General features: G+C 62.5%; 1 protein-coding gene across 5 annotated transcripts in view; it reads left to right on the plus strand.

Moving 5' to 3' along the window:
* NFATC1 (nuclear factor of activated T cells 1) overlaps nt 1–25,280 on the plus strand; it is a 103,731-nt gene that overhangs the window by 50,671 nt on the left and 27,780 nt on the right. For 2 of the 5 annotated variants that reach the window (XM_060118765.1, XM_060118766.1), the window contains exons 7-9: nt 6,117–6,172; nt 10,628–10,760; nt 21,829–22,494. In XM_060118765.1, coding sequence (XP_059974748.1) covers nt 6,117–6,172; nt 10,628–10,760; nt 21,829–22,494 — 855 coding nt within the window. Of the gene's footprint in view, nt 1–6,116; nt 6,173–10,627; nt 11,163–21,828; nt 22,495–25,280 lie in introns of those variants that run through there. The other 3 variants (XM_060118768.1, XM_060118767.1, XM_060118769.1) reach the window with 3 other exon arrangements.

Consider the following 25,280-nt stretch of genomic DNA (forward strand, 5'->3'; position numbering starts at 1 on the left):
CATACTCGTGCCAGTTCTGTGTTCTCAGGAGGGGGCGGGTGTCCGCACGCTTCCTGCCTCTGCTTTGTTCTCAGTAGAGTGCCCACCGATGCTGCCTGGCCGGCTGAACTGTCCCTGGGCTTCTCTTGGTTGATGTGCTGGGGGAGAAACCACTGAAGTCAATTTAGATTCAAAGCCTAATCGTCCTGTAGGCTTGCAAGGAGGCCGCCTGGTCTGCTCGAAGGTTCTCTCACCCCCTGGTTGGTGGCAGCAAGGCCGGCATGCACAGTGAGCCTGGTCTCTGGAGCCGCTGGACGTGGGCAGTGGGCCCCGTGGCAGCCGCTGCAGGAGCAGGACTGTAGCTGCCGCGAACGTCGCCACGTCAGGCACCGGGGGAGCCGAGCTCCGCGTCACCGTGTCCCCTCGGCTGCACTGGGCCGTGCTCGGGGCGTCCTCAGTGTTTCAGGGTTCCTCCTGGCTGAGGCCCCGCCATCACCTGTGTCCTCATGGTGGTGACCGAGCAGGGTCCCCCCAGGAGGACGGCCCTCGGGATGTAGGAGCAAAGCCCCGTCTGTGGACGAAGGACCCGTCACAGAGAGCTGTGGAGCAGCCACGCTCAGCTCTGGCCGCATAAGTGACAACTTTCCGGAACTGGCCTGTGCTTCTTCTGAGGCCTTGGTGTTCAGCAAGGGGCCGCAGGGCCTGGCCTTCGCGGGTGACAGCTGTGACCTCCGCGTCAGATGCCACCTCCCACGGCGGCCGCGTGTGTGCGTGGACACCGACACAGGCTCACAGGCGGCATGGCAGGTGCAGGATGCCATGGCAGGGCCACTTGCAGGACGTGAGATGCTGTGCCCCGTCTCCCACTGAAGATCTGGGGGTCTCTCTGCAGACCTGTGCACGGGGGACATATCTGTACACATGCGTGAATATCTGAAACAGCCTGACAGATACATGAGAACACAGAGAGAGCGCCCACGCGGACGTGAGCTGCCGCTCCTGGAGACGGGAGAGAGGAAGGCGTCAGAGGTTACGTTGACGTGAATGTTACCAGGCTCTTGATGCCGACGCAGAAAGTCCCCGCTGTGTGCAGCCCCGGCCTGTTGTCTGAAATTCCTGGAAACGGGGTGAAGCCTGTTTTGGCTTCTTCTGCTCCACGACAGACCTCACCAGAACTTGGCGGCTTCAACAGACAACACTGTTTGCCGGCCCTCATGTGTGGCTGGACGCAGCCGTGGCCCCCGGGTCTCCTCCACAAGGCACTGGGCACCCTCCATGGGCTCCAGGCCTCCTCAAGGCCCAGACTCAGAGGGGCCACACCGCACTGGGGCTCAGCAGGTCCCAGCCTGCCCAGACTTGGATGTAGGACACCCAGGGCGTAGACGTGGAGGGTCATCGGGCACAGCGTGACCGCCTGCCACACGACTAGACCACCTCCTTGTCAAACCTCTTCCTAAGGCCCCAAAGCCAACAGAGACAGACCCCAGAAGAAAAGATCGCGTCCAGGGTTTCCTAAGACCTTAAAACGGAAACAGGACTTGCTTCCTGTGGGGAAGTGTCTGGAGCCAGAGTCCACACTGAACCAGACGCAGACCTTGCCCGTTTGACGGAAGAGGATCAGAGTCGGGTCGTCATGGGGCCACCCCGGCTGGGTGGTGCCCGGCGGTCCTTTGGCTTTTGGGGTCTGGCCGCTGTGGTCGGCCTTTGCCGGGGGGCGTCTCGGGTAGGGCCTTGCGGGTCGGGTGTCACTCGCCGGTCGTCCAGCTGGCACTCAGGCTGCAGCCCCGCTGCCCTGGGTGTTGGTCCCAGGTGTTCTGGAACTTGCACAGAACGCACCCTGCTGGCTGGTGCGTCGCTCACACCCAGAAGCCAAGACTTGGTGTGGGGGAGACGCTGTGTTCGGATGTTTCTGGCGCTGGCCCGGGGAAGGCGCGCGGGGCAGGTGCTGCGCGTCCACGAGGATGGCTGTGGTCGTGGGCGGCTGACCTCTGCAGGTGGGGTCTTAGGGGAGCCCTGGGCCGAGACGCCTCCGGGTGTGGGCTCGTGGGGCGGCGGGGGCGCGGGAGCTGCTGCCCCCTGGTAGCCCCAGCCTGCGACCTGCCCGGGACTGACCATCCGGGAAACGGCCCTGACCCCCATTCAGCGGACGAGAGCAGCGGCTGGGCCCCTCTTGTCCTCAGGAGGCTCTTTCTCACTTTTTGGCCTCGGAATTGAGTGATCCTCCCACACTTCTAAACTACACAACATCTTGAACAGCCTTGGGAGGAATCACACTACCCCGGCAGCCCCCGCGGAGATGGGCAGACGGGCAGGGCCCTGTCCGGTGCGCAGGCTGTGTTGGCGTCGGGGGCCCAAGGGCCCTTCTCCTCCCGGCTCCGAGCTCTCCCCTTTATCGGTGTCCCAGGACGCGCCCTCGCCCCTGTCCTCGGGGACCTCCCCTCTCTGCAGGGCCCTCCTCATGGGTCCGCATGCAACAGGCTGGGGAGGGGAGCGGGCTGCAGCTGCTGGACCGGGCGGTGGGCTCAGTGTGACCTCTGCCCTCCCTGGCCTTCATGGCCCTGGCTGCACCTCTCCCTCCAGGGCATGGCCGCCTGCAGTGGAGGGTGCAGGGGTGTGCAGGCCGGCTGTGAGCCTTGCAGGGGCTGCAGTAGCCAGAGTGGAGGCGTCCTGTGCACGGGTGGGGTGTCACCAGAGTGCCCCCTCGGCTTGGCCCGGCTCACTTGTCTCTTCCTCCGGGCGCCTCCCCAGGCGGGCTCCAGAGAGTGGGCCTGGGTCCCTCCCGGGGAGTAGGCACGGCGGGGGAGCGGCTCCAGGCTCTGGCCTCTTCCACCCGTTTCAGGACCATGTGTGGCGATGCCGCGTGCGGCCGTGTGGGAGGATTCATTTTCCGTGTCAGCCATGTTGAGATGTAACTCACAGACCGCACAAATCGCCCGTTTAACGTTCAAGGGCTTGGGTCGATTCAGAGCCCAGCACATGTATCCCAGGACCTTCTCCTCACCCTAAAAGAAGCTTCGCCCTCTAGCCGTCACCCGCGTCCTCCCCCAGTCTGGCAGCCGAGGACCGCTTTCTGTCTCCACGGACTTGCCTACTCAGGGCGTCCTGTGGGCCCAGCTCCTCCACCCAGCGAGGTCCCCGAGGTCCGTCCCATGGGAGCATCAGGACGTCACCCTCTGAGGGCCGGAGGGAGAACGTCCTGGTCATCGTTCACTGCGCATGTCCGTCAGGGTCACGCGTGACGCCGCAGTGGCTCCGTGCGTGGGCTCCCGAGAGCACACGTGTGTTGCTCCCCTGGGCACTCCTGGTGGGGGTGTCGGGCCTCAGAGGTGCCGCAGCGTCTGGACCTTCCCTCACTCTGGAGGCGCATCTGCTGGTCCGCGGGGCTCCGACGGCCCGAGTGTGCCACCACACGTGGGTCAGAGGCCGCACCTCCGCCCCGGCCCTGCGGGGGGCCGGAAACGAGCGAGGCTGCTGGGGACCCTCGGGCCTCCGTCGTGGCTCCCGCTCAGCCCTGTCCCACGGAGGCAGCTCCTCCCGAGGCGGCTGTGGAAGCCTCCCGGCCGTGGGTGGGGTGGGGAAGCCTTTCTGATGACTCACGCCGCAGGGAATTCCCTAATGATTCGGAATATTTTTACTTCTGGGCTTGCGCGCAGTTTCCTACTGAGAAAGCCAGCGAGCTCCTGATAAGGCTGGAGCACAAAGGGCCATTCAGGGCCGATGGCTTCCCTTCCCGGTAGAGGCTGAACCTGTGCAGGACGCCCAGCCGGGCCTGTGCAGAAGAGGCCGCCCAGAGGCCGCATGGCCTCCCACCCGAGGGAGGCCAGGGCAGCTCTGGGGAGTCAGCAGCCAGCGGGGCTATGGGTGCCGGTGGGGAGGGTCCCAGTGTGACGACAGAGCAGGCCATTACCAGCCCTTGGCGGCTCCTCCTGTCTTGTCCCTGGGCGGGGCTGCGTGTGCACGTCTCACCAGAGAGACACTGGCCTCTAAGAGCTCACGCTGCGCTTGGGATCCCCAAGGCCGGCCCCTCGGCTGTGACTCAGCCACAGAATAGAGACCTCGGGGCCAGAGCCCCCCAGGGCCAGGGTGACAGGGACACAGGGAGCCCTGGGCCTGTGAGTCGGACTTTAGTGGTGTGGTTCAAAGGGTCTGCACTTTCAGAAACTGTGCCGGTGGCCAGGCCCGGCTGGCGCGCAGACCTGGTGCGCACAGTGGGACCACCGGCCCCCAGGCGGGCGCCGTGACAAGGACGGTGTCCCAAAGGCCTGGGAGGCCCTGGAGGGAAGAGACCCCTCCCACCCTGCGTGTCCTCAGCGTGCACACTCCACCTCCCGCTCCACTCCACGCCTGTATTTCCCTTAATTTTTGTTCCACGGGTGAACCTGCAACAGCGTTCCCAGGAGGCTGGTCTGGTCTCGGGCCCCTCCCGGAAGGCAGGGGGTGGTAAGGTGCACGCCGGGTAATGCCAGGCGTCCCTGGCCCCCAGCAGCCTCAGTCTCCCGTCTCCTTCTGACGGGAGGCCTGTCAGCCTCTGTCGACAAAAGACTGAGCGGCTGCCGACAGTTCAGGTTTTAGCGCTTAAAGCTGTTTGGGGGAAAGGGACAAAGATGGGCTTTGTCGTAAGAAAACTTGTTGATCTTAAAAGACACCAAGGACATGGGAGGCTTGGTTCCAGGAAGAGTGACTTCGATTTTCTCAAGCCGGTGGGGGGCCCGACAGCGCGTCCGCGTCTGCGGCAGGTCTGGGCTGCGCCACGCAGGAGCCCGCGTCCCGTAGCGCTTTGCACAGGCACTGGGATCCTCCCTCGTTTGTGGGCCCGGAGTCAGGGCACTTGGTTCACCAAGCCCTGTGCTCACAGGACTCTGGGGCGTTCGCTGCTCTGCAGAACTCCTGGTGCCTTTAAGGGCGGCGGGCGTTCTCTCCATCCCCTGTTATTTTTTCCTAGAGGAGAGATGGATGCGGGTCCCTCGGGCCTCCGGCCCGTGTCTTATCATTGAGTGGGTCCATCTGGTGGATACTCAGCATGGGCACCTCTGCGTCCCGAGGGGCCGGTGTGGTCCTGGCACGTCCCAGCCTCTGTGTGACTCACATTTCCTCTCTGCTCCACCCTCCGCCTCTGCCCGGCCAGTACTGCCAGGGAGAAAAAGGAGATTTTGTCTAATTTATTTATAATTTAGGATTTGGAACACACACACATTTCTTCTTGGAAACCAGAGAATAAGCAACAGCTCAGCCCATCCAGCTGTAATGGTTTGTTTGGGGAGCCGACTTTATACAAATGCAGAGGAAGGAGGCCCCTGTAGGAGATTGACATCTATTAATTCAAAATAACGGCCAGACGTAGTCCACAAACAGCGTGCCTGCCAGAAGGGCTTCCCAGCTCCCAGAACATGGCTCGGCTCCGTCACCCCAGAGGGCGGGCTTCCAGGCTTCGGCTCCCTCGAGGGCCTGGTCCGGGGACAATAAACCCTTTCTTTCATGGCACTGGAGCCTTTTCAGTTTTTTCAAACATGCAAACGCCACAGGGTAAGGTTAAAAATACCTTGTGTTTTGCATTTCTGTATCCTGATGCGGCAAAGCGCAGTCACAGGGAGGATTTTCTTGTTCACCCGGCAGTTCCCCGAGGCTCCTGGGCCCCTGCTCATTAGAATAACTGCTCCCGAGACGCGCGAGGGCTCTGTGGCCCCGGTAGCGAGGCCCCGCTCCCACCCTGTGCACCGCAGGCCAGACTCAAACCGGGTCCGAGTCCCCAGACGGCGCCCTTCTTACCCGGGTCATCCGCGCTCCTCCCGGGCTTACTCCCCTTGGAGACCCAAGCGTGGACCCCTCCCAGGGCTGGCGCTGGGGATGCTCGCTGGCACGTGGCTCCTTCCTGCAGAGCGGGGGTCTCCAGGCCCCACCAGGTCCCTGCTCTCGGGGTTGGGTTTGAGCTTCTCCCCAGGGCCTCATGGCCTCTCTCCAGCCGGTCAGTCACATGCGGCATCCCAGTCGCACCAGCTGCTAGTGGGCCGGCCGGGCCAGGGTGGACCCTCTCATCAGAGGGTTCCCGCCCCAAGTCCCGTCTGCCCTCATCCAGGTGTGATTTCAGGGCGGTGCCCGGTCAGGACAGAGTAACGGACTTCTCGCGCCCTTTTTTGCAGACGGCCACCACATCTGGGAGATGGAGGCGAAAATCGACGGAGCCCTGTGCAAGCCGGTGAGTGCGGCGGGCGGCCATGGGGCTGCGCTCTCTGGGCGGGGCTTTTTATCGGCCGTGGCTCCTGGCCCGAGGCACATGGCTTCTGCTTTGTTAAAACGAACCACTGATGAACATAACAGAGAGAGGGAGGAATAGAAATGGTTGGGAAACGCCTCCCGACATAAGCGCTCTCGGGACTTGCAGCACGGGGACGACTCGGACGCGGGGCCACCAGGGAGGGCAGGGCGCCTCGTGGGCTGCAGGCCCCCCACCAGGAGGACCAGAATGCACTCATCTCCCCGGGGCCTGCCGTCCCCTCTGGCTGCCATTATCACCAGGGCCCCAGGGGGCCCGCTGTCCCCCCGGGAGGACCTGCTGTCCGGAACCTGAGCGCACCGTCCCCCGTCCCGGGCAGGTGGGCCTCGGGATTCCGCCAGCATCCTTGGCAGTGACTCCTCACTGCTGTCCTCCCAGGGAAGAGCCAGGACCCAGACGCGAGGTCAGACCTCAGTGCTGCTCAACCGGCTTGTCCGTTGGCCGGCAGCCGGGGCCCCTGTGGGGACGGGCGTCCGCTGCACACGCTGACCTCTGAGGCGTCGCTGCGCTGGCCCAGGGCCTGCCTGCGCCCGTCCTCACGCCCGGCCTCGCATGGCCCTCGTGGTTGTTCCTGCACGGAGGCACCTAAGGCAGAATGATTGTTTCTTGAGTTGTCGAGGGAGCATGTTTTCTGCCTGAACTTACGTAGCTGCTGTGGCTTCTCTGGCTGAGAGTTAACACGCCTTTCAGTCTGTGTCTTTGTGTTTTAAGCGGGCCCCTGCAGACAACACAGAGCTGGGCCTTGTGTTCTCAGCTGCCCTGACAGTCTCTGTCTTCTAGTTGGGCTGTTGAGACCGTTGTGTGTGAAGTGATGATCGCTGGGGCTGGGTGACTGCATCACTGCGTGCGTGTGTGTCCAACTTAGTCCCAGAAGAGCAGTGGAAACCTTCAGGTGACATAATGTACAGGCTAGCAGGTGACTTTCTGGAGGCGTTCACAGGTCTTCCAGGCTCTCTGCCTCGTCCCACCAGCCACTCCTGATGCAGGTGTGTGGATGCAGGGACTGGGGGTCATGGTTCAGAATCTCGTCCAGGTCAAGGACTGGATCTTTTCCTCAGGCTCCCCCGTGTGAAGAGGGGACCTCGGGCTCTGGGCTTTGCCGAAGGGATCTAGGTACCCTCTGCGCGGTGGCCGGGAGGACACGTGCTGGGAAGGAGGGCCTGGGCCCTGCGCTTCCTCCGCACAGGTGGCGCCGTCAGGAAGAAGCATCTTTCACCTGCGACTTAAGCTTTCTTTTCCAAGCACCGACCCATTTACCAGAAGGCTTTTCAAACGGTATCAGAGGGAGATGCTTCCTCCCTGGCCCAGGAGCGACACCTGTGTCCACGACCTCGCTCCCCCCAGGGCGTCCAGGCCTCTAACCTCACACGCCCTCTTGGGCTCCTCCTGGCCCCCCCCGAGAAAGTGCCCCGTCTCAGGCAGCTCCACTTCCCGACGGGGCCTCTGGGTCCCGCAGGCCCAGCAGCTGCAGAGCCGGCCCTCAGGTTTGCTGTGACAGACACTGGCCGCCAGCCGTCACCCCGAAACGGGGGCCCGGCTCCCAGTTCCAGCCCCACCGCAGGCCCGAGTCCCCTGCCCCCAGGCCCCGGTGCCGCCCACCCCTTCTCCCTGGGCAGGAAGGAGAGGCCTGCAGAAGCTGTGCATCTGTTGGCATCGAGATAATTCCGCCAAGTTTGCATGTTCAGATTTTCCGTTTTTGAGCTTCCTTTTCCACCGTGAACAGTGCATATATTAAAGAAAGCTTAACAGTTATCAGTCATGTGTTCTAAAAGAAACGCAGGACGTGTGACTAATGATGTGCATTACGTTCACCATTTCATCTTTCTTATCTCTTAAATGAAGTTTACTTTTATATATTTTTTCTAATTATAAAAGAGTGTCATATTCAGTGTGGAACATTGGAAGATATAGCAAAGTATAACCAAGAAAACGCCTAGTGTAATTTCACCACTTGAATGTAGCCACCATTAACATTTGGGCGTATTTCCTTCCATCCTTTTCCTGTCGTGGGTGTGTATCTACACGTGCACACACATATATACGTGTACCCTACGTTGTGTGCATATTTAAAACAAGGTCGGATTGTGCTGTATATATAGTTTATGTACTGTCATGAGCAATTTAGACAATGGGTTTAATTTTTTTAATTAATTAATTTATTTTATTTATTTATTTTGGGCCGTATTGGGTCTTTGTTGCTGTGCACGGGCTTCTCTCTAGTTGCGGTGAGCGGGGGCTAATCTTGGTTGTGGTGCATGGGCTTCTCGTTGCGGTGGCTTCTCTTGTTGTGGCTCACGGGCTCTAGGCGCGTGGGCTTCAGTAACTGTGGCTCGCGGGCTTAGTTGCTCCACGGCCTGTGGGATCTTCCCGGACCAGGGATCGAACCCATGTCCCCTGCACTGGCAGGTGGATCCTTAACCACTGCTCCACCAGGGAAGCCCCCAGACAGCAGGTGTTCTTAAAGCAGGTGACATGGATGTACTGAGTGCCGTTTGTAACCCTTACTCTGTTCCTGTCGTGACAGGTTTTCCTGTCACTGCATTTTCCCTCCCACCTCTACCTTACTGTGTATTTAACATTAGTGCTCCCAAGGGGACAGAACTTTGTCACAAAATCTCATAGTTTGTCTAGCTTATCAGTCTGTGCCCACATCAAAACACAAGCCTCCAGCCTCCTAGAACTGACAGAAGCCGACCGCACGACGGGGAACCTGCGCGAGGCTCCTTGCCCTGCCGACACAGCCCGGTGCTTCCTGCAGCCGCTCCTGCTGATGCCTCCCCGCTTTGCTTCTGGCCTCGGCTTAGGCAAACCCTCTTCCTTTCTGTCTCTTGTCCTGGTTCCTTCTGTAGAGATCGGGCTCCGGTCACCGTGGACCGCCGTGTCTGCCATCATGGAGCACCAGCTGTGTGCCGGGCGCCAGCATCACCTGCAGGGTCTCCTCATATCATTGAATCCTCAGAAAACAGCCCCCGAGGAGTGTCTTTCTCTCCCGGTTCCCTGTGCAGGTGGTGGAGCTAAGACTCCGAGATGGCAGAGCCCAGGCAGAAACCCAGCCCCGTCGGGCCGCAGCCAGGCTCCCGGACACGGGCCGCGTAGCCGGGGTGCAGACTCTCAGCCGGGGTCTGGCCGGGCACACACCCTCAGCTCCACTGGGTCCGTCCCCTTGGGGTTCCTTTGCTCAGGCAGGAGACTTGCGTGCTTGTGGCTTCTTCCAAATGGAATGAAGCTGTTAGAACAACAGGAACACGTTGCCTGACCCAAGTGTGGCCCCAGGGGACGGAGCCCAGAGGGGGCTGCAGCCCGGGTCCCGGCCCCTCCGGCCCTGCCACTCGTGTGCCCTCAGCAGCAGGCTTCTGAGCCCCATTTCTTCACCTGGAAAGGGAAGAGGTTGCCCTGAAGTTCTCCTCAGTTTTGGTTAAACATTGTTCAGATTTCATTATTAACAGGATTCAATCAATTTTGCTGTTAAATTGGGTAACAGGCTACAGTTACTCTAATTTAAAAAAAAAGGATGCCATGGATTTTTCTTATACATTTTCCTACTTGTTAACCGAAATCATATGACAGAAAACCTTGAAGAAACTTTCTGGATGTGAAGTCTCGCTCCCCACTCCCTAAATCAAGGGCACCTCTTCGGCGCCAAGGGCGGGCCCCCACGTGGACGCCCCGTCTCCGCACACGGACCCCAGCCTGCTTCCTTCTCCCACACGCACGCTGCCCCGCGGCAACCTGTGTTTATATCTGTACTTGAAAGGGCACAGTTTTGTACACGTGTTGCTGACTTCTCATTTAAAACATGGAAAGGTAACAGCAGCTTCCACAAGCCGCCCTGAACCACCCGTGCCTGACTGTCCGCCCCTCCCAAGTTCACTGAGTCCGACTCTCCTGTCGCCTTCGATTTGAGAGGGTCGTGGCTTGGGCTTTGGGCCGTTGGCACAGAACGTCTCCAGCGAGCACTTCCCCTGGGTCTTCACTGCCAGTTACCTGAACTGGTGCTCCCGGCTTCACCAGGAGCTCCAAGTCGGCGAACGTGGGCTTAGTTTTCTGAAGGTCACGCCTTGGCTTGGGGGCAGAGGGGCGTGGGGTCTCGTGGAGGCTTTCCTGCCCGATAGCTGGCCCGCTCTTAGCATCTGTGCTCACGGCTTCTCTCCTGGGCCGAGTCGGTGGCATCTTAGGTGAAGCCCCCGCCTCCCTACCTCGCACACACCCTCAGCCCACCTTCCGGCTCTGCTGGGCGGAATCAGGGTCCCTGCAGGCTCTCAGGGTGGCCTCTCTGAAGGGAAAACCCTCCGTGTGTTTCACACTCCGGGAGGGCCTGGGTATGTCTCTGCGTTGGCGAGATGCTCACCCCCCCGACTTCTGCCACTTTCTCACTAGAATTCGCTGGTGGTCGAGATCCCGGCTTTTCGCAACCAGAGGATAACCAGCCCCGTCCAGGTCAACTTCTACGTGTGCAACGGGAAGAGGAAGCGGAGCCAGTATCAGCACTTCACCTACCTGCCCGCCAACGGTAACGCTCTCTTTCTAACCCTAAACGCTGCGAACGAACCCGCGGGGCGCTTTTCCTAAAAGGAAATCGTGGTGGCTTCAAACCGTGTGGTCGCACTGTACGCCCGAGCCGTTACCGTCCTGTTAGCAAGATCACGTCATCGGTTCCTTCCAAAGAAAAGTGAAGCTTTCAGTGTATTTTCCTTTATTACTCTTGGGGCTGGGGGCTGCATTTGGGGATAATTCCTGATTATTTTGCGGACTGCTTGCAGATATACAACCGCCAAGGGGGAGAAAAGGTGCAGCTCTTCTGTACACAGAAGCTGAGGTGGCCTTGGTGTGAGTTTAAATTCTAGAGATGTTTAAAGCGGAGAAGCAAATAGTTACAATGATTTTGCAGGTACCTTTAGAAATAAACCCTTGTATGAAGCCTGAAGGCTGGTGGTTGGTGTGATCATTAAATGACGGTGATGATTTCTGTCCTTGAGCTAACATCCCACAGAAAACTCTTGGTTGGATAATTGCATCTCCGGTGACCAGGAGGCTTTCACTCCCAAACACCCTTGACTCGACCAAAAAGCGCCTCGTTCAGACTGTCCGCTCACACACTCTGAGGATGGTTTCTTGGCCTGAAAAAGACCTGTTTACCTTCTCCACTTTTCAGGCTGTTTTCTGAAGGAGAACAGCATCGTGTGTTGTTTCGCCCCTGAACTAGTAGAAAGTTGTTTCCCGGCGTTGCTCAGACCTGAGGCCTGGCGCCCGGGGCCCATGCCGCCCTCCTCCAAACCGGCAAGGGTGTGTGTCCGGAGAGGGCCGCGTCCTGATTCAGTTGTGTCATGTAAGCACAGCGGTGCCAACAATCTTGTTATACTGTGACTTCTGTTTTAAAAACTTGAGATTCATATAACCTAGGAGGGAAACCATGCACTAGGACTAATTGCAAAAGCAGCCATGTCATCATCTTAGTAAAATCAAGATGTTTTTGAAGGCTCCAGTCTTCTCCTAGTGTGAAATGTCACGTACGATAGACTAGGTAATAGAAAGCCCTGGAAAACCCGAGGGGATAGCAAATAGAGTCAGCTGTTTTTCGGGCAAACGCTAGCCATGCCTCTCTAGGCTCGAATCACGTGGTCTCGTGCTCATCACGTCACGGGCATGTATGTGAGCAGACCTGCAGGAGTGCGCGTTGCCGTGGGGCCGTCTGTGGGGAGCACGTTTGCCCTCCTGCTCTATGGCCCCTCTGGGACTTCAGTGATGGGTACTGCGCACTCCTCACTGATCCTGCCTGTTCTTGGATATGGTACTACATTCCTTACAGCAGAAAATACTCAGTCTTTGTTTGGAAATGTAACGATCGTGTCCTAATTAAAATTCAAGCATGGTTGACTAAAAATTGAATGCTTTAAAGAAAACCTAGGCTTATAAAGAAAAATTACTTTCTAAAGCAGTTTAGAAATCAGCTCGAACGTCGTTTCCTGCAGTTCCTGCTCGAAGTTCACCTCCCGCTTAACACAGACGCCCCCAGTCAGAGGGAGGGGGTCTGCGTGCAAACCGGGCCCCCCTTTCAGGTGGGGTACCGAGGCCCCCAGAGACACGTCGCTGAGCTCCTGGGGCAGGGCTGTCGAGGGGCCACCGTCTCCCCCTAACCCTACAGCTGCCGTTCAGTCCTGCAGGCTCCCTCCCACCAGGGGCTGACCTGCCCTCCTGCTCCGCACCCCATCACCCCCATGTCGGCCCAGCACACCCATCACTCAGGCTCTGTGGACCGTCACCCGGACCCTGCCCCGGTCCCTCGAGCTGGTGACCCCGCCCCGCCCACAGAGCCGTCCGTCCGTCCACCCGTCCATCCGAGCACGGCTGTCTGCTCTCTGTGGCCTGTGCTGCCTTCATCAGGCGCTGGCCTCCCTTCACTTCTCTCCTGGAAATCTGCCCCACCCCCAGGGGGTCGAGGGGTCCGTGCCACCCACGCCCGAGAGCCCCGGCCCTGCCCTGCCTTCCTGGGTGGCCGTGCCCCGTGGGGCTGTGATCACCCACACCCCGCTGGACTGTGAGCTCCCTGGGAGCGGGGACCCCAGCCGGCCCTGACTCCGTGCCCGGATCGTGGGGACCGTCCTTCTGTGCTTTTCTTTTTTAAAAAATAAATGGACCAGTGAAAGACCGGAACTCGAGCTTCCAGCTTTAGGTTTGGTGTTTTTTCTCGCGGTCGCTTCTGCCCCCCGCAGCTTCGGGCTGAGTCTTCACATGGCTGAGCAGGTGGTGTTGGTTAGGGGCCAGGTGGGCCGGGCCGCCTCTGTCAGTCACCTCCTTCCCACGGCTGGCCTCGGCCTGTCCTTACCCCCCGAAGCCTCCGCCGCAGAGAGCCCTACCACGCCGTCGCCCGCCGTCTGACGTATCGAGTTAGTGTCTGTTGTTCAAACTGGAAGGAAGCCCGGCTGCGGGTCTGCACGGGGCCTGGGCAGCTTGGGCCCCTCCCCGTCTCTGGGGGCCGTGTTTGGGGGCAAGTCTCCAGGTGCGTGTAGGACGCCCTGAGCGAGCAGAGTGCGTACAGCGGGGGTTCCTGGCGGGAAGGTCAAAGGCAGAGCAGAGAACACAGCCGGGCAGTTGCAGGAGAGGCCACGGACCCACCCACGTGCAGCCAGGGAGGTCTTCCTCGGTTTCTTGTTTGTCGCTGTCTGGGTTTAACTGCGATCTCCTGAGAGAAAGCGTCCGCTCTCTCCAGCGCTGTGAGCTGAGGGGCCCTGGTACCTGTCACGAGGCCGAGACCCCGGGGAAACAGCCCCAGTTAAAGAGGGAAAGCAGCCTGCTCTGCGGGGAGCGGCCCCTGGGTTCGGGGGGACGACGGCGTCCACCCTGGCTGTGTCCCCAGGGCTCCCGTTTCCGACGCTGCCCAGTGACCCCGGGACGAGCAGGCAGGGGCAGCAGCTCACACACTAGGGGGGAATCCCAGCTAATGACTTCAGAGTCACGGGCCAAAGTCAGCATGTTCCCAAAATGAAGAAGTCAGTCATGACAGATCCTTGGGTCTGGAGGGTCTGTCTCTTCCCCTGAGATGTTTCTAGCTGGTTCCCAGGAGGGCCTGCGGTGGCACCGGGCCCCCTGCCCCCCTGTTGCTCGGGGTGAGGGTCCTGGAGCTTCACCAGAGTCAGCCACGGAGGCCCTGGGGGTGTCAATCCTGGGCCTGAAGCCCACCTGAAGGCTGAGGGGAGCCAGGTGGGTCCCGGTGCAGGCCGGTGGAGGCCGGAATGGGGCGCCCGCTGTGGCTGGTGGCACGGCCGCTGCCCGTGGGCCTTCTGGAACCTTCCTGAGTCGGCTCAGTGGCGTGGCGACCGCGTGGCGGTGAGCGTGCGTTGGAGGGGGACGGTGCACAGCTGTGCATGTCGGGCTCGTGCAGGCGCTGTGATGCGCTTCTCCTGGGGACTCCCGCGTCCCGGAGGCCGCTGTCCGTAAATTCCCAGTTTGACGGGCGCTCTCGCTGTTCCAGCAGGAGGACGAGGGACCGATGTTTTCATTTCTTTCCGCGTTAAACCTGCCGCTGCAGAGAGGCAGGGGATAGGCTGCCCCCCACCGGGCCCCCGGGGAGGGACGAGTCAGGGCTGGGCCGGGCCCGTGGGAGGGTCTGGAAGCCGCCCTTCCCCGCAGCGCTCTCCGCGGGTCTGAGCTCCTCACGGTGTGTCTGGTCCGCACGCCGCTGGCCTCGCCGTGAGGTGTCCAGACCCGGTGGCAGGAGAGCCCAGGCGTGTGAAGGGGAGGGGGCTTCCCCTCTAAAGGCCGCCACGGGGTCAAGACTGTCGACCGTCTTGACTGACACCGGCCTGAGGCCCCCGACGCGGCCTTGAATGCGCAGGGAGGGGTTTGAGCTTGGAACACAGTAGGACGAGGGCGGTGAATCGTGGGGCCTGAACTGCTGGGAAAGAAGGCGGGTGCCCTTTCCGTCGGGGGTCCGGGGCCGGGAGGCCTGCGCGGCCACACCCAAGGCTCTCCCCCTGAGACCATCACCCGAGGCGGAACAGCGACGGGGGATGGTTTTGATCAGATACCTGAGGGCCACAGGCCACCGACTGCAAAGGCAACGTGAGTCGGGAGTGAGGCCGGACCCCCAGGAAGCCTGAGCACAGCCTTGCGGAGGGAAGACCTGGTGACCCGTCCCCCGGGGACCAGCGCCTGCCCACGACAGTGCGCAGCGCGGGGGTTACCCCAGCACGGCCCCCCGCCAAGTCACAGCCCGTGGTGCGTAGCTGCTCGGGTCAAACCACAGGAGAGTGAATCACGTTCCCTTCGGACACAGCGCGGGCAACAGTGGGTGAAGTCCAAGCGGCGCGTTTGCTGGCTCGGCGGTCTGCTCTGCCCGAAGGCCGTTGCCAGCCTTGCTGCGGGGAGCCGGAGCCCCAGGTAAGGGCCCTGGAGCCACAGGGCTGGCGCCACAGATGGCAAGGCCGCCACACCCGCTCACACCCGCTCACACCCGCTCACACCCCGCCTGTGCGACCCAGCTGTGAAGCCGGCCATCGCTCACCGCCCAGGCGCCCTCGGTCTCTGTCTCCCGGTGTCCACTCGACGCTCCCGCAGAGGCTGCCAGGCAGCGCCCCCAGAAAGGCGGGGAGGACCTGAGAGAAGACAGGCCGCCCCGTCGGGCTTGGCGGGCGCTGCGCCACCGCGGAGGAGGGGTCTCGGCGGAGTCCGTGGTGTCTCGGTCGGGAGGTTCCTGCCGTGCGCCCGGAGCCTTGTCCTCTGGGAACCCGAGGACCTGGCGCAAGTGCCGGCTGTGCCGTGGGGGGGAGGGGCAGGAGCTTGTCCCCAAAGGAAGAAACGCGGTCCCTGCCGTCACGCGGCAGTGGGGTCTGTGCGTCCCCTCGTCCACCGGTCCCTCCGCCCCCGTCCCCTCGCGGCCTGGGTCGCAGGCGTGGGTCCCTGCGTGCCGAGGGCCGGCGGTGCAGACGGCTCCTGTCACCACGTTTCCTGCCTCGGAAAAGTCGTGCCCTGAAGCGACCCTGCCTGCGTTTATGTCAACGGCTCGAATGCCGTGGAACAAACAGAAGACAGTCTGAGCTTCCTTCTCTGGGGCTCAGGGCAACCTCTTCTGCACAGGGCGGTGGCCGGAGCCGAACCGCTGAGGCCTTGGTGGGAGGGGCGGGAGTCGGTCCCGGGGGAGTCCTCGCCTGCGGGGGGTGCTCAGCGCCCGTGATGTCACCAGACGTCTCTGCAGGTCAGGGGTGCCTCCAGTCAGAGATGCACACTCACCATCTGGCAGCTGCTGGAAGCAGCGCCGGGTCCGGGGGCCCCTTCTCGCCACGTCCCCCATGTTCAGCGAGACTCTCTCTCCCTCTTAAGGCCACAGCCCTGCGGGAGGCCCCCGCCTACCTCGCTGAACCCGACTCCTTTCCTAATGGCCCATCTCCAAACACGGTCATCCCAGAGTCAGGGCTTCAGCCCCCGCGTCTGGGGGACAGTTCAGTCGGCAGCAGCATCCCTGGCCTGTCCGAGGCCGAAGAGCTGGGCTGTGGCCCCAGGCCTGAGCCCTGGCCCCGCTGCTCCCTGTGCCAGCGGGTTGGGAAGAGGGAGGGCCCTGCACCGCTGTCCCAGTGCGGGGGAGGCTCGGTGCCGCTGCCCTTACGGCTCACGCCACGTCGGGTCCCTTACCACCTCTTAGGTGGCCGTCACCACTGTGTTACAACTGGAAAACCGAGGCCTGGGGGTCATGGGGTCAGCCCCAGGGCCACACAGCCGGCGGGTGCCTGCCGGGGCTCTGGGTCCATCCACCTGAGAGCAGTGCAGACGTTCGCCCTCGTCCCAGGTGTGGCCACGTCTGTGTGTCCATCCGTGCGTGCAGGACACGAGCTGTGCATGTAGGAGGAGTGCCTGCTTTTCTGCGTCCATTTTACCTTTATTCTTCATTCGCCTGCGTCTGGACGCCATGCGAAGTGCTGGGGATATGAATGTCTGTAAAACCCTGAGCTCCGGGGAATCACAGGGGAGCTTGCTGTGTCACAGGCGCGTAAAGTTTGGGTTCCCGTGGTGCTGATACTCAAGAGGGCCGAGGCCCAAATGTCTCCCCAGCAGCTGCCAAGCAGTCGGCCTTGGCCTCCCCTGGGTCAGAGGACGGGCGTCCTGTGGTCGGACCACTGGGCCTTGCTCTTCAGGTGGTGGGGGACACCCAGCTCCTCCTTTGTGTGAGGGTCCTGGTCTGGGCATGAGCCCCAGGCGCACAGGTGTGAGGGGAGCCTGCGACGGCTGCTGTGCTCCACCTGTCTGCCTGGGGACGGTGGGAAGGTGATCACGTGATTCAAGAGAGAGCGTCCTTCTGTGTAACGGCTGGCAGGCTAGGGTGTGAGCCCCGCTCCCCGGCAGGGGTCGTGTCACACTGCCCACTGGCTTCTCCATCCACGTGGGATCCTGGGGGTCAGGCCGAGTTGAGGACCCCAGGCCTCAGTTCTGCCCCAGGTCCTGGTACCGGCCCAGGGCCGAGTGGCCGTGAGCCGAGGGCCTCTGCTGCCTTTGTCTGATCTTCCACTAAATCAGTCAGGGGTAGCCATTTGCAAGATCCACTGAACCCCTGGGTGGAGGGCAGGGTATGGACGTGGGCACCGATTTCCACGGATGGATGAGATCCGAGAGGTGTTGGGAGGGCGTGCGGATGGGATGGGGCAGCCGTGCCTGGGCGGCCACGTGTCCACCCCGCGCCCTGCGGACAGAGCAGGGCTCACGCTTGCTGCTTGGCCGCGTGAGTGACACGGCAGCGTGGCCGCATCTGTGAACCGCGAGGACCTGCAGAGCGCCCACCCCGAGGAGGTGCGGGTCTGGCAGGGGATCCGGAAAGGCGCCGGACCTGCCTGGGCCTCCCCGATCCCACTGGGTGGCCAGCAGGCGGGCCCACGACCGGGCAGGTCCCCTTCGTCCCCAGAGGAGGCGGGAGGCACCCTCTGCTTTCGGTGCGTTTAGACTCTGTAGGTGTCCTGGGGGTAGCGGGCGCGCGTGCCCCGGGCCCCGCGTCTGCTCCACGTCTGCCTGGAACTGCCCCCACCTGGTGCCGAGGTGCTGGGGTCTCTGTCCTGGTCACCGTTCTTGGGCTGTGCGGAGCCCCCAGGGCAGGCAGGGTGGGGATTATCTCCGTTAAGTACACAGGAGTCTGTGCCCAAAGGGAGCCCGTAGTGGTGGCCTCGTGCTGGGGCCTCCAGAGGTGGGATCGGCCCCCGCCCGGGTGCGGAGAGGCTGCAGATGCAGGGGAGGGCGTCTGAGCTGAGCAAGGGGGCCCAGCTCGGCCAGGTCACCAAGGACTCGTGTGCCCGCGAAGGCCCGGAGGCTGGAGTGGGGAGAGGTCCCACCCGACCGTGGGAAGAATCCGGTGGGTCCCGACGCCATGGGAAGGTGATGCATTTCCTGAACCCTCACCTCGCGCCCTCGGCCGGGTCTGGCCCACAGAGGCCCGTCAAGATCGTCTTGCTGAGACTTTGCCAGAAAGACCCCCAGGGCGAAGAGGGAGTGAACGCAGGTGCCACCGGGCAGCTTTAAACAGGTCGTAAACCACAGACATTGAAGCGGCCGGCAGCACAGACGCCCGATCGCTCCTGCCCTCCGCCAGCCCCCGGGATCGCAGGGCCTGGGCTGGCCACGTGGCATGTAAATCAGGCCCACGGCCGTTTCCCGGCTGCACCTCCAAAGCCGGCAGAGCAGACAGGGTGAGGGTTTTTGAAGAGTTCGGGGGACCCTGGACAAAAGGGGCGAGCTGGCCCTCGTGCCTGGCTGAAAATCCAGTGCAGGAGAGAGGCACCCAGCAGGGCTTTAACTTAACCTGCTAGACACGTATTTCCTTAAGGTCCAGAGCTCTGAGCCTCAGCACGCTGATGCAGAATTTAACCCTTGCCATTCCGGACGCCACAGGCCACACGAGCAGCTTTCGAAGCCACCCCCTCCCCCACCGGGTCATATGGGTTTGTCGGGGCTGTTTTTAGTGACAGCTGTGCCCGCTGGCCGTTTCTGGATGATCCTGGTTGGAGGCTGCCCCCAGCTCCGCAGTGCCGTCTGCAGAGCCACGTCCTGGAGCCTGAGGCTGTGGGGCCAGAGGCAGGGCCGCTTGCGCCCGGGAGAGGCCGTCTGGCCTGTGCTGGAACGGACGGCCACCTCCACAGCCTGGGCATTGTCGCGGGAAGCGGGCGGCGCGTCACACGTTCTCTTCAATGTGAGGACGTGCCTCTGTGTCAAGGCTGCTCCAGGCCGCTCCCCTGCCCCCTGCCCGCCTCCCTGGGATGCCCAGCTCGGGGCAGGAGCCCATGTCGGGCTGCATACAGAGCTTGGACCCAGCAGAGACCCCTCCTTGAGGTGGGCTTCCACGCCGGGACCCCAGCCGGTTGGTGCTCGCGGCAGAAACCCCAGGCTGGGACTTCCCAGGTGGCACAGTGGTTAAGAATCCGGCTGCCCATGCAGGGGACACGGGTTCGATCCCTGGTCTGCGATCCCACGTGCTGCGGAGCACCTAAGCCTGTGCGCCACAACTACTGGGCCTGCGTTCTAGACCCCTTGCGCCACAACTACTGAGCCCACGTGCCACAACTACTGAAGCCCACGTGCCTAGAGCCCATGCTCCACGAGAGAAGCCACAGCAATGAGAAGCCCGCACACTGCAAGGAAGAGTGGCCCCTGCTCGCTGCAACTAGAGAAAGCCCGCGCGCAGCAACGAAGACCCAGTGCAGCCAAAACTTAATAAGTTACTTAATTGATTTTAAAACAAGAACCTCTGGGCTGCAGAAGCTGCTGCTACAGGCGTGCGGATTGGGAGGGGAGAGACCCTTGGGTCCTGAGGGGCCACCTGACGAAGCCACAGGTGCTTCTGCACTCGCACTGGGACACGGGGCCACAGGCGCATCGAATCTGGGGGCCCGGCCTGGACTGTGAACAGCCCCTGTACCAAGTGCCTGCCCCTCCCCTGGGGCCTCTGGTCCCTGCATCAGGGCACGTTCACGTGGGGAATCTTCACACCCTCGCGGCGGAGGAAGCCCTCGGAGCCACGAGAGACACACGGCTGCTGCCGGGACCTGCGGGCGTTTCCCCAATGTGTGAGCCACACGGAGATCAGTGCCACCTGAGGACAGTGGACAGCGGCCCTTCTCAGTGTCCTGCCGGCAGCCAGTGACACTTTCCCTGGAATCCAGTCCTGCGGGGACTCGAGTGCCTCATGCAGAGCCCTAGCTGGCTGTGAGAGAGAGAGGGAGAGAGGTCCCTTCCCCAGCAAAGGACCGTGAGTGTGGGCACCGGGGCAGGCCAGGCCCTGTGGGGAGTCGGCCTGGCTGAGGGAAGCCAACCCACACCCCCGACAGAGCAGCCGGGCTGAGGACGCCCCGTGCGCCCTCCGCGGGCTCACCTACCCCCGCCTGCACTGCCCACACCCGCTGTGCTGGGTGCGTCCTGTCCAAGAATGCTGGGCACACTGGGCTCTGGGCATCCAAGGCACCGCGCCCTACGGCGCAGGCCTAAGGCCTCGCAGCTCTCGGCCCGACGTGACTTCAGAGACAGCGAGTGGCCGACCGTGGCTCGGCCTGCAGGCAGCAGGGAGACGTACCGCAGCGGCCCCGCGATGACCGTCCCCCGCGTGTTTCCTCCCTGCCCTCCAGCTGTCAGCGCCACCCGGGGACCAGGCGCCTCCCTGCCCAGTGTGCAGACACGTCAGATGCGGGAAGAATGACTGGAAGCAGGGCCTGGGAGGTTGGCACAGTGAGGGCGAAACTAAAGGCAACAGTTTCTCTGGGAACCGTGAGTCGAAAGCCCAGGGCCTGGGGACGCTCCGCGGAGCTGCGTGCTCCTGCGTCAGCGGGTCTGGGGTGTCACCTGGGTCCCAGCCATGTGGCTACCGTGCTGCAGGGGCCCCTGCGGGCAGGCTTCACGAGAGGCTGTCTTCCTAGCCACGGCTGCTGTGGATTCGCAGGCGCCCGGCTGTTACAGAAGCGATGTGCATCCTTGCGGGCTTGAGACCTTTGTTAAAGCAAAGCTATGTTTGGGAGAGAATCTTTATTTACTTAAGGAGGAGGCTGGGATGGCGAGGGGCGTTCCCTCCGTGTGGCTGCCCCGGCCGCCAGGAATCCAGCAGCACACACACGAAGAGGTGAAAATATGATTAGGAGAGATCTGATGACAGCTCATTACCCATCCTGCGTTTGCTGCGGCAGCGCTGGGCATCTGTTCTGCATTTAACTGCACTCTTACCAGTCGCTCTCGGGATAATTTGACCGCCGGGATGTCTCCTGTAAACTGGTGTAAGAGGCAGGAACCAACGAGAAAACGGGGCACAGGAAGTAAGCAAGGGCGGGAGTGGAGCCCAAGCCCCTGTGCAGACCCCACGGCACATCTGCTCACCTTCTCCCCGGCCCTCTCGGCGCCTGGTCTGGCCCACGGCCTTGCGGGGAGTGAAAGGGACCCTCCCGTCCCCACCATGCCCTCCTCCCAGCCCGGTTCTCTGCACTGCCGGCTTCCTAGCGAGGGGTGGACGGGGCGGTGGTCTGGAAGCCGTCTGGGGGCTTCCAGCTCAGCCCCAGGAGCTGCGTGATCGCTGGTGGTCTCCAGTGGAAACGAAGCAGCAGGAGGGAGGGATGGCATATTTGCTCGAGTGGAATTGTTTTCCTCGTTGAGTGGCTGAAGGCTTCTCTCCTACAGCAAATGGACACTCGTCTTTTCTGTCAGATTTTTACTGACTTCCAAACGCCATCTTACTGTTCAAGTTCACCAAATGTCAGACATTTATCAGATAGGGCGTCAGTAGCAGCAGAAATGCAGTAGTACATCCAAGTTAAAAATTTCCCTTTGATTACTACAAATCCACGGGCCCTTGGGTCCAAGGCTTCTCCTGCAGTTTGCGAATGGATTTTTATAGCACATTAGTGCTGGGGGAGATTCCAAGGAAAACAGTGCTCTCGGTATGAGAACCAGCTGCAGCTTTCTGGAGCCGATGACTCACACTCTCTTTAATTGGGTGGGAGAACCAGGCAGGAGACACACAGGGACTCAGTCAGAGCGCTGTTTGTTTTCGGAGGTATCCTAGCCACAGGCCCGCCCCGCGGCTCCCATCTGCAGCTCGTGTTTATTTAACTTTTTTTTCTTTCTCACAGTTCCAATCATAAAAACGGAGCCCAGTGATGATTACGAGCCTGCCCTCACCTGTGGACCAATGAGCCAGGGCCTGAGCCCGCTCCCCAAGCCCTGCTACGGCCAGCCGCTCGCCCTGCCGCCCGACCCGGGCTCCTGCCTCGCGCCCGGCTTCCCGCCCCGTCCACAGAGCAGCGCCAGCCCCGAGCTCCACGACCTCTCCTGCGCCCCCTACGGCCCGGCCACGGCCGGCCCGGGCCACGGCCCCCTCGGACTTCCGCGGCCAGTTGGCGGGGTCCTCGCCGGCCAGGAGGCGCCGAGACCCGCGGGCGTGCCTCCCGGGCCCCCCCAGCCGCCGCCCCCCGCCCCGCTGCAGCCACAGGTGAGTCCGCCGTCAAGTGGTAGCTGCTCCCCGGGGCGCCGGCCAGCGCTCTGTCCCCACAGTCCCTCCTCTCCGCTGCCGCCCGGGACCCAAGAGCCGACCCGCCTGCAGCCCTGCGGCCCCGTGCGCCCCCCTGGGACGGGCCTCCAGCAGCACCAGCCGTCCGAGGTTCCGAGCAGCGAGCCTGCAGCCGCCCGGCCCCTGCCAGCGCCCGAGGTGCGTGAGGACAGTAATCATAGTCTGGCCCCCATTCCCGTAACGGTCAAGCGAGAGCCTCAGGAGCTGGACCCGCTGGACCTGGACGACGGTAAGTGCTCGCGGGCAGGCGCGCGGCCAGCCCGGCACCGTGGGTCCGCTGCGGCAGGAGGGGTGCGTGCACCAGCCGCCCAGCTGGGGCGCGCCTGGCGTGTGTCCTGCGGGACGCTCCTGCCGCCCTCAGTGGCCCCTGGTGGCCAGCAGTGTTGCCGCCAGCCAGCGGGGTCGCGCAGCTCTGCCCGGTGGGGGCCTGTGGCTGTCGACCCCCGGGTACCCTGTCCGCGGGGTGACACAGGGAGAGCTCGGGGCGCCCGGGTGTGCCGGCCCTGGCCGCGTGGAGCACGGCGCCCCCGGGCGCTGACGTGCCCTGTTCGGAGGCGAGACCGCCCTAGGCTCGGCCGCGGCTGCAGCTTCTTGGTTCCTAGTGTCTGAACCGCTTCTCTCGTTGCGTAAACCGTTTTTACGTATCCGCGCAGCTGAACGTCAACGGCTTGCACCCTGTTCAGCTCGTGGAAACCCTTGAAGCACGCGACAGGCTTGTTGGAAGCTCAGTGATCAGACGATGAGGAGCCGGTGCTCCCTGGACCGGGGCGCAGGCCCCAGCACGGCACCCAGACCCCATGGAGACGCGTTCAGGGTGATCTGGAAACCAGGCGTCCCTGAGACACCTGCGGCCGGGCTAACTCGTGGGAACATCTGAGCCCTAAGGTCTTCCTGGAAAGTGACAGCAGACGGCACCTCGTCGAAAGGTGGTTTTCTCTTTCCTTGGGGAAGAGGTGCCAGGGGCCCCGTGATCTGGTGCGTAAGAGGTCACCGGCGCTCTCGTGGGCCCTGCGTGGATGGTCCATCCGTGTGGGCACACAAAGCCAGCCTGGAACAAGGCAGAGAACCCGTCCCCCGGGGGAAGCCGCACTGGGCTGGTCTCAGAACCTCTGCCTGAGGGGCCCCGGGACCACACGTGTGCCCTGAAAACAGCGGGCAGGCAAAGCGCCATCAGCGGGTGGAGGGCCGGGAGAGCCCGTGGGGGACGGGGGCCCAAGCCCAGCCGTCTGCTGTCACCCGAAAGCTGTGAGGCGGGGCAGGGCCTGGAGGAGGGAGACGGGCGCCTTCTGCGACCCCCGCCCAGATTCCAGCAGGACCACAGCGGAACTTGCTGACGCAAAGCAGACGTGAGGGCCAGCGTCCAATCTCAGACACAGGGGCCACCTCGGCCGGATCCTGGGGTCAAAGGCAGAGTCTGTTCTCGCTGCAGGCGCCAGGGTGAGCGGGGGTGGGGAGCCGGGCCTCCCTCCGTCCTGACCGCCGTCCCGGTCCCATCGTGAGCGCAGGGGTCTGGTTAAGTGAGCCTGGCACCTCCTGGGCCATGACCAAGCCCCTAAAGTTGCCGAGGGCCCAGAACGTGGTCCTCAAGGGAAGAGCCCCTGAACTCTGGGCGGTGCCTCTGAAAGCACTTCTGAGGGTGGGAGGGAGGGACCCTGGCCTCTCTAGGATCCCACCAGCACACCCTACAGAGGGGTCGCCTGCTTTGAGGGTGAGCATTTACAGAAGAAGAACAACTGAAAGCGTGTGGCCTTGAGTCAGGAAAGAGCAGGGGAGGCCCTGGGAGGGGCCTCACTGCCCCCCAAGCAGACAGGGACCTGTGAGACCCCAAGGCCTGGGGTAGCCAGGCTGACAGGGTCCAGCCCTGTTGCTGGGCTGGGGGCTGCAGCCGGGGTTTCACCAGCAGGAAGACCCCCGTGCTCCAGGCCCGCCTGCACCTGAGCGTCAGGTGGGGCGGCGAGCAGGGGGCCCCGTGGGCACCTGCGGCCACTCCTGGGACAGCAGCTCTAGGGACTCTGTCCCGAAAGGATCCTTGTGGGCCCTGGTTTCTACTCAGTGTCCATCACCCGGGCCAGCTGTCAACGCAGCCTTTCGGTTTTGGCCACGACAGCAAAGTGACGTCGGTTTCCTTGGTCAGGATTGGGGTCACGGTGTGAGGCTTTGCCAGAAAGCGGTGCACACGTGTCTGTGAACGTGCATGTATCTTCACACCACCCCCACGCGTGGCGTTTCGGTGCCACCCTGCTTGTCCCCAGTTAAAGCCACGCCAGGGTGAAGCCCTGAGCGGCAAAGAGTAAACGCTGCCCTGGCCCCGGGCAGAGTGGCCCCGACACGTCCCTGTGGGTGGACATCCCCTGCGTGGACGCTGCACCCAGCGTCCCCCTCCCGAGCAGTCTTTCCCAGAGGGAGACCCCCGAGGTGGAGGGAGGCCTCGGGTGCACACGCTGCGTGGCTGGGAGGCGGCCTCGCACGAGCCTGGCTTCCCTGCGGTGGGGCTCTCGGGCCCACGGGGTCGGTCTGAGCACACAGCCTGGAGGAACGGCCCTGGAAGTGGCCACCGAAAACTAAGGCTATGGGGCTTCTCTCCTGGAGTTGGAACCACACACCTTCCGGTCAGGCATCCGCCCCCACTCAGGAAAGCAGCTCAAGTGTTTATTGCTCTGTCTGAGCGGCTGAAGACTCCCCGCGTCCACAGGCAGTTAGCGTACAGAAGGGGCCCAGCTCTTGCTAGAAGTCTTGTAGTGGAAGCAGCAGAAAGCACGTCTGTCCTCGTGAGAAGGTGGCCGGAGCTGTCAGCTGCGTGCCGGGGGGCTCTTGGAGGGACCTTGAGGCCACATCTCCGTGCTCACCTTGGTTCCTCCGCCTGGGACCCGCCTGCTCACTTGCTCACAGGAGCTGTGACGTAGACACAGGTCAGTCCCTCGTGAGTCCTCAAAAGACTGACTAGTGCAGGATAAAGGCCCACATGGTGGGCGTGGTGACCTGAACCCCCAGCCTCCCCGGCCCAGATGCTGAGGG

The sequence above is a fragment of the Mesoplodon densirostris genome, chromosome 15, assembly GCF_025265405.1.
Source record: "Mesoplodon densirostris isolate mMesDen1 chromosome 15, mMesDen1 primary haplotype, whole genome shotgun sequence".
Lineage (NCBI taxonomy): Eukaryota > Metazoa > Chordata > Mammalia > Artiodactyla > Ziphiidae > Mesoplodon > Mesoplodon densirostris.